Genomic DNA, 7,860 nt, shown 5'->3' with positions numbered 1-7,860 from the left:
TTTGTATCTACTAATTCCATGGCATGTGTCTACATTGGACTAGTGTGTGTGTGCATGTGCCCACCCATGTGCCGATGCATGTTAATGTTAGTTATCACGAAGGCACAAGTCTAGAAACCAGCGCGATTTGAACCAAGATCCAAGGAGAGAGTGGACCATTTACTATCCACCAACCCTCTAGGTCTTGAAAGATGCAAATCCATTCTGAGTCCAGATTAACGTCACTTCTACTCAAATGAATGACTCCCAAGAAAATGGACCCATTCTCTACGTTAACCAATTAAAAAGACAAAGGCAAATTGTTTTTAGTGTTCTACAAATTGGCGCCTACATTTGTGGTATAAATTGCGAAAAGAAAGAAAAAATTTAAAAAGACACCCCATGTTTGTGGAAATTATGAATGACCACCCAATTTAAAATGTTTACATTTAGACACTAAAGTTTGGTGCACCTACTCTTAGAAACGCCAATTGTTGCATTCATGATCAAAATTTGATGTTCTTCTAAAAGTTATCAGAAGTTAGCCAAAAAATTATGTCCCCTTGATCTATATATATATATATATATATATATAACCCTTTTCCATGATTAATTCGAGATACAATATAGTCATGTTTCTTCACATTGATGGTCAAACCATTCATCACCCATTTCCCAACAATGAACCCAAAAAGTCATCATATCCCAACCTCTGGATGATAAAAAAAAATGTCAAAAGTTTAATTATTTTTTAAAGCTTAAATATTTTTTTTATTGTCACAAAGACCTTTCCATTAGTTTCCCCATTTTTTGAACATGGAAGAAAACTATTAGAGAATGTCGTGTTGACGTCAAATTAGTTAATCAATCGAGAGAAAGTGGGCACCTTTGTGGCATGGAGAACTTTGTAGTTCTCGAGTTTGGACGATCTCGTTCTCCAACTCCCCGCGTTTTATCATGTATGATGTGAAGACTATGTCATTGGATAAGTGATTTAGAGTTGCATCTCGAGACACTAAAAGCAAACCTTATGTATTAAGTGGACGAGAGAAATTGAATGGGGACTTCGGCCTTCAGTCGGATATCGGATAATGGGTTTCCTCCACTCATCATGACCATGGTTTATTATCGCCCCGTTTCAAACTAAAACCTTACAGCAAACATGATCTCGATTCTAAAACGCCCTTCATGTGCTTTACCTGCATCACTTGTAAAGCCTAGCAGCAGATTGCAGTGTGGTCTGCTGGGTCAGTAACTAAACTGCACTGACCCACATGCACCCATCATTATATGAGCACGAGCCCTACAAAAAGGTGCACATTGTGGTCCAAATATGGATGGCCTCCCCAAGTAAAGTTGGAGCACTTTATTAGGGGAGAAAGCTTGCTTTTTCAGGTCTTCAAGATATTTTTTTTTTTCTTTTGTAACTATAGGCCTGGTGTTGCAGACGGGGATATGGATCCATATTTTGTTGAATTTGAAATACTGATTTTTTTTTCCTATCTGAATTTCGATTCAGATCCAAGCGGGGTGCAATTAGTGTTACAACAAATTTTTTTTTTTTTTTATAAATTTCTCTGTTGTGTTTTTCAAATATATTATAAATACTATTACCATGTTAGAGATTTGGCCATGTTCACCTTAACTTGCTATCTGGTCACCTTCTCAATAGTGTAAAACACTACAGGAAGGTCCATTGAACCCTATGAACTTTTAACCTGATGAAGCATAGGGAGCTCTGCCTTATAAGAGACCAAAATGGGGTTGTAAGTCATATTTAGCTGCTTATTGGCTAGTCTCTCCATAGCTTTCTTTTGAATTGAGGGTGAACACCAACTGCCAAGGTATAGGGCATTGATTTGATAGAAGAAAATATTGTGCCGTTGGAACACACATTTTTAGAACATATAAATCACCGTACTCTTCTTGCAAGGAACATAGTGCTGCTATATCCGGCTTCTGGCTGTTGGGTCCAAGAATAACATATCTATAGTTGAACTTTGTTTTCTAAAACAAAAAGATGGTGCGCTTGAACCGTGTGTTCTAAGAAGAGACAGTGTTCTTCCTGTCCAATTTTTCGGGTTTAAGCCACAAAAGCTTCTAAGAATGACAAAATCATCTGATGCATTGCATCTTGCAAAAGATTTTTGAACATACAAGAGCCTTTCTGTAACACGTTCTGGTTATGCAAATGGTCATAACATGGTGAGAAGCGCGGTTTCTTGGACATTTTTTTCGCCCTATGGGTAAACTAGGAGAACGACCATGTCTCTTACTGTAAAACCACTAAGTGCCCCTCACTTGCACGCTGGAAACTCTTTTTTCTGAAGAGAAATTTCTTGATTCTAACAAAATGAAGTAAACAAGGCAAATGAAAACCATTCAGTTTTAGTAGATACAGTAAAGTAAAGAGCTCGTCTACATGGTTCAAGGTTTCGGATTGAGATAACACAAGTACAGAGAAGCTTTTCTTCGTAATCACCGAATTTAGAAAAAGGAAAAAAAAAAAAGGTAAATTTAACGGATCAGCCAATAGAAGCTCATTGCATAGTTCGAGGTTTTGGATTAGGATAACACAGGTACAGGAAGAGTCAGATTCAAACGAACTTGGAACATGTCTGCATATGCCCGTGCCTGCATGCATGCACATGTTTCTTGCTGAATAAAACAGATGCATTTGCAGGAGATTAAGAACTTGTTTCATTGGTTTACTGAATCACCTATTCCAGAAAAGAGTTTCCGGTTCCATGGTTCCATGGGTAGTAGAAATGCTTATAAGACTTGAAAAGCATTTTTCAAGAACAAAAGTGGAGTGTTCCTAGAACTCTTTGTTTGATTAGAAGACGTGGGGTGCACCACCTGCAAGAACGCAAGAAATCTTTCAAATGCCGGCATACTCTCAATTATACAAGCTCTGAGGTCTTGAACCAAGAGAAACCAAACGGAGCATGTTCTAATCCACAGTCGCCGCAGCTCCACCCATCTTACCATTTTTGTGTCGCCAAGTGACGAGACCCTTAATCAGGGTTGGTAGCATATTCCCGTCTGCAGAATGCTATTCTATCAGATCAGGGATGTATGATCCACCTTTGCTGGGCGAAACGTGCAGATGATAACATGATCTAAACTCCTGGATGCTCTTTCTTGCAAGCACCACGCAGGCAGGCACTGCTTCAGCTGAAGGAATTAAGTACCCTAAAACTTAAGCCAAAAGGAAGAAAGAAAATAATGATTAGCAGCTAAGTTTGTTTCTTTTCTGGAATGCTGAAGTTCATTTGTTCTGTGTCTCTTCCAGAAGCCTGTTCCCTATTCTGCTTGCATTTCTTCTCGCTGCCATGGACTGGAACTCTTTCAATTGTAGTGTCAAGTGCGTGTCTGTTCCCTTGTTTCTCTAGTTCTGCTGCACACTAGTTTTACACATGCACTTTGGTAGGCTAGTAACAGGCTCAGCAGTCCTTGTCGGAGCACGTCCATTACGGATAAATCACTAACACGCCATGAATTAATGGAGTCCGAGTTCATTTTCTATGAGCTGAATATCTGAATCTCATTCTTTTTAAATACTACTTCATAAAATTTTAAGTATATACTAAATAAATATGTCTATCATAAACGTGTGAAGGATATGCATTGTTGTATATGATGTACATATAGCATATGAAACATATATAATAGGCACGCTGCACGCATGATTTATACTGGGCCTATACGTTGGAAGTGTTAAAAGAAAAGGGGAAACTAAAGAAGCGATAAAACAGAGCATAACAGAGATTTACGTGGTTCGGTTTGTTAGCCTACATCCACGAGAGAAAAAGAGGCACTCTTCTACTTCACTACTTCATTCTTTGATGATTCTTTACAGCAGAGATACAGCTCCTCGTATAGGTTTTGGATACATGGGATTAAGATGGAAACAGTTTCATGAGAGATTTATGAGAATCCTCCAGCAGGATTGATTGCAATAATCTTGGAGATGATTGATACATCAAAATCTGTATCCTATCTCTTTCCAAAGACAACGGATCATGATCTTCTTTCTATGGAAGTTGCAGAATCCCTCCTTATCTCTATGCCACGAACATGAAGCAGAACAGAGCTGCCCATGTTCATAGTTACGTCACTTTGGTGAAAACTAGCCACACATGATTTTGATGCTTTCTTTGTGTTTGAACTGCTAGAATCTGATCTGTTGTCAAATAAATTTGCATCATTCATTTTTCTAAGGAACCTTGCGGAATCGTCCCAAGTGTAGGGTCGGAAAACAAGCTGCAGTGCAAGTATTTGCATTAGCTACCACCGGGGCTTGCAAATGCTAGCTTATTGAAGGCGTTTAGTATATCTTTCTCAAACTTCTAACAACAATGCTACCCCGCATACTACGTTATCGGATGTTATGAATCCTTTGATCCTGGTGTTATTATTTCTCATGGCTTGCTTTGTTTCATAGTCTTGATTGGGCTGGAATGGTCGTTTCTGTGGCAAAAACAACAGAGTAGGCAAACAAGTAATTAGCATGTAACATACACAGTTGACCCCATTCTTGCACCAATTTCACAAGGGTGATCAATATATGCAACATTTTAAGGCACTTTTCAACATAGCTTCAAGAGTTGTTTTTCTGCTTGCATTTGATAAAGTTAAACCTTCTAGAAATTGTCCCTGTATATCTGTTGGCGCCATGATTCGATAGAAAAGAGCAATTTATGGGGATTGTTTATTGATACAAACAGGAGAGGGAGAGCATCACAAGGTTATTTAGCAGAAGGCTTACAAAAGGTTGGTGCATCCCAACATTCAGAGAGGAGTCCGATTTAGCAGAAGTCTTACAAACAGTTGTATCGTCAACTATCAGAGAACAGGAGTGAAGAAGAAAATATCATCCAACCTGTCATTGGTAGGAGAATTCCCTCCATAAACCAGCATTCCTTCTCCGCGGGCACCAGAGAAGGCGCACCATCCACGCGGGCCCGGATGCTCACAGTGGCCTTTATCTTCAAGCTTGGTCCATAGAAGTGTCTCTGTGTCCAAAGCATAGGCCTCGTCTGAGAACTTCCCAGCACCAAGATGGCCCTGATCACTAGGATCTACCTCCCCACCATAGACTATCACATACTTCCCAATACCAACAGCAGCAAAGACACTGCGGGCACTTGGCTTGTCACCCCTTGGCTCAACCTGCTTCCATTCACTGGTGATAGGGTCGAAGCAGTGGACGTCATCGAGCTCCTCTCCAGAAAAACCATACACAACCCACACTTTTCCACCGCATACCTCAAGGCCAGGACCTCCTCTTGGTTTACAAGCATCCCCTGGCGCTGGATAACTGATCCAGCAACCGGCTTTGGTATCATAAGACCATAAGTCATTCAATCTGCCTTTCACACCACAACCTCCAAAGACATACACATACTGATCATCAGCAGTCATGGAGTGATAGCTCCTGTTCTCAGGGCCAGTTTGACCTGAAGATAGGAGCTTCCATTGGTTGGTTGTCGTATCAAACGAGTAGAACTCATTTAGCTCAGAGTGATCAGCATCTCTGCCACCAAATACATAAATAGTATGACCAACTGCAGCCATCATCACACCAACCCTTGGTGGTGGTATGTCTCCATTTGCTGGCACAAGGGACCATGCCGATTGATCTAGATCAAAGACGTATGTCTTGTTATCAATCGGGACACGCGGCTCGAACTCTCCACCAAATACATAGGCCTTCCTTCCCACAATTGCCACTGCATGAGAGCTCCTGGCTCCTGGTCCATCACCCTTCTGCTCCATCTAGCAAAGAGTAAGAAAACAGAGTAATTCTTATACTGCAGTAGTAGAATGTAAAAGAACAGAGCCTCCCGCTATCCCACCATACTGCTTTTTTATGTTCATAGCACGGAGCTCTGAATCATGCAAAATTTTCTGCTAATGAATATTTCATCTTTACTAATTTCTATTATACAAATTCGTTGAAGTGCAAGAACGTTTGACAGCATTAACACTGGAGTGAGTGTACATGATTGGCTCATGGCTGGAGCTATTTAAGATGACGAGAAAGTTAATGTTAACAGTTGCTTAGTTCAACTGGGTTAATTCAGTTTATTTCAGAATTATGTTTGGAGGAAAACCGTCCTCTTGAAAGAGTATCAGTAAAATAATGAATACCCTAGGATATATCTTATTAGCCCATGTTGCACAACTACACCTTTGGCTTGCACAAAAGAACAATTGCGTATAGGTCGACAGTAAAGAGTCATAACAGTTCCGAAAGAAATAAGCTTCAATCTATAGTTCTACAATCACTTTAGCGTTGCTCAGCACTAAACATGGGTAACCTACCAGATTGTCAGTAAAAAAGATGAATTCTGAAAGTATCTTGCGGAAAATCCCCTTGTCTTATTTTTGTTCAGAATTCATCTTTGACGCTTGACATGCCATCTTCCAGGCCATTAATTACACCATGTTTTTTGGGAAAGCTGTTCCTCGAACATGCACAACGTTCTTTAGAAGAACTTTCATTTAGAAGACCACCTTTTGCTTATAATAATATAAGCTCCACGTTTCTGATTTTTCTTAAGATAGGCTGTGAAGTGAAATCTTTCCTGTAAAAAGGCCTCCTGATCACTATGTTATCTGATTTTTAACTGAAGAGCTAGTCCAATTCTGAGTTAGGACAAAGAAAATGACAATCTTGCCCCCAAAAGACAGGGAATATTGGAAAATACATAATTTCAAGTGATCGGTATTTCATGATTTGAATGAGGCCTTTTTTTAGCAGTTTACAGCAAAAGTTAAGCCCCTATCTAGATAATTAAATGACAGGGGCCCATTCTTGTATTATGGCAAAAAAAAGTAGTCCCATCAATGAAAAAATTCAAGAAAACAGGAACATTTTCAAGAAATTTCACCAGCTTGATTATGCTAGTCCCGGTCATGACTGAAACTCTCTTCTTTCGGGGGACAAAAGTCAATCTTATTAGAATCCAATACAAGAATTACTTATGAATCTTTGCACGAAAAAGACTTGTTCATAATCCCTGGAGCTTTTATTGAGACAATGCAAAGAAAATTTTGGAAAGGAAAAAGTGTCGACTGTCGACCGTATTGAAGGCCATCTTCCCCTCATTATCTCTTAAGAACATCGTTTTCTGCGGCTCTATTGGATGCCCAGTGAGAATTGAAGAGAATATTCTCTCCCCAATTGCATGACTCTACAGAGGGCAAAAGGAAGTTGGCCTTAAATCACCTTAATACATGAAAAATAAGATTCGGAACGATTTGGGTATCCGTGAAATCAAACGCATCGACAAGAAATGGGTGTGGTAGAACTAGTTACAAGACGAAGACGACGACTTACCTTCATCCATCTTCCTTGAAACTTCGCCATAACCGTCGGCAAGGAAGCCTGGCCAGAAAACTTGATCCGTAGAATTTCCCGGCGGAGTGACGCAGTCGATCAGGTCGCTGGCTTCTTGATACTCTGGCGGTAGCCAGATAATGGGAAAAAAGCACGCCGCATATCAGGACAAGGAGCTTGCAGTTGTCCGAAACTTGCTGACAAAGAAGCCACGCATTCCTTTTAATTTGCAACAATGTCCCCACGTTCAAATAACAACCGGCAACCAAGGGAGGGGTACATAGTAATTTTGGTGAAATCCCCGGTTGTTGTTGTGCACTTACTAATATATGCGATAAAATGCAGGTATTCTATTTTGGGAGACCCCTCATTAAGATCGTTCTCACCCAAACACTATTTGGTGCAATTTGCACTCCAAAAATTTACTTCAGAATTTTTCTTATTTTTTTTAAAATATATTAAAGAATATTTCATAGTCCGAAATCTTATACTTAGAGAAGTGGTTCAAGAGGTTTACAGCTCAAATATGCATA

The 7,860-nt window shown here is 39.8% G+C and overlaps 1 protein-coding gene across 1 annotated transcript; it reads right to left on the bottom strand.

Moving 5' to 3' along the window:
• Nucleotides 1-4,661: 4,661 nt before the first annotated feature.
• On the bottom strand, nucleotides 4,662-7,488 carry LOC116249502 (nitrile-specifier protein 5). The gene is made up of 2 exons (XM_031622617.2): nucleotides 7,328-7,488; nucleotides 4,662-5,760 (listed from the first exon to the last, which is right to left on the bottom strand). The coding sequence occupies exons 1-2, from the start codon at nucleotides 7,355-7,357 to the stop codon at nucleotides 4,828-4,830; spliced, it is 963 nt and encodes a 320-aa protein (XP_031478477.1). The 5' UTR covers nucleotides 7,358-7,488; the 3' UTR covers nucleotides 4,662-4,827.
• Nucleotides 7,489-7,860: the final 372 nt, after the last annotated feature.

The sequence above is a fragment of the Nymphaea colorata genome, chromosome 3, assembly GCF_008831285.2.
Source record: "Nymphaea colorata isolate Beijing-Zhang1983 chromosome 3, ASM883128v2, whole genome shotgun sequence".
NCBI classification, from domain to species: Eukaryota; Viridiplantae; Streptophyta; class Magnoliopsida; order Nymphaeales; family Nymphaeaceae; genus Nymphaea; species Nymphaea colorata.
Note: the sequence above shows the minus strand (reverse complement) of the source record. Positions and strands in the feature narration are given on the sequence as shown.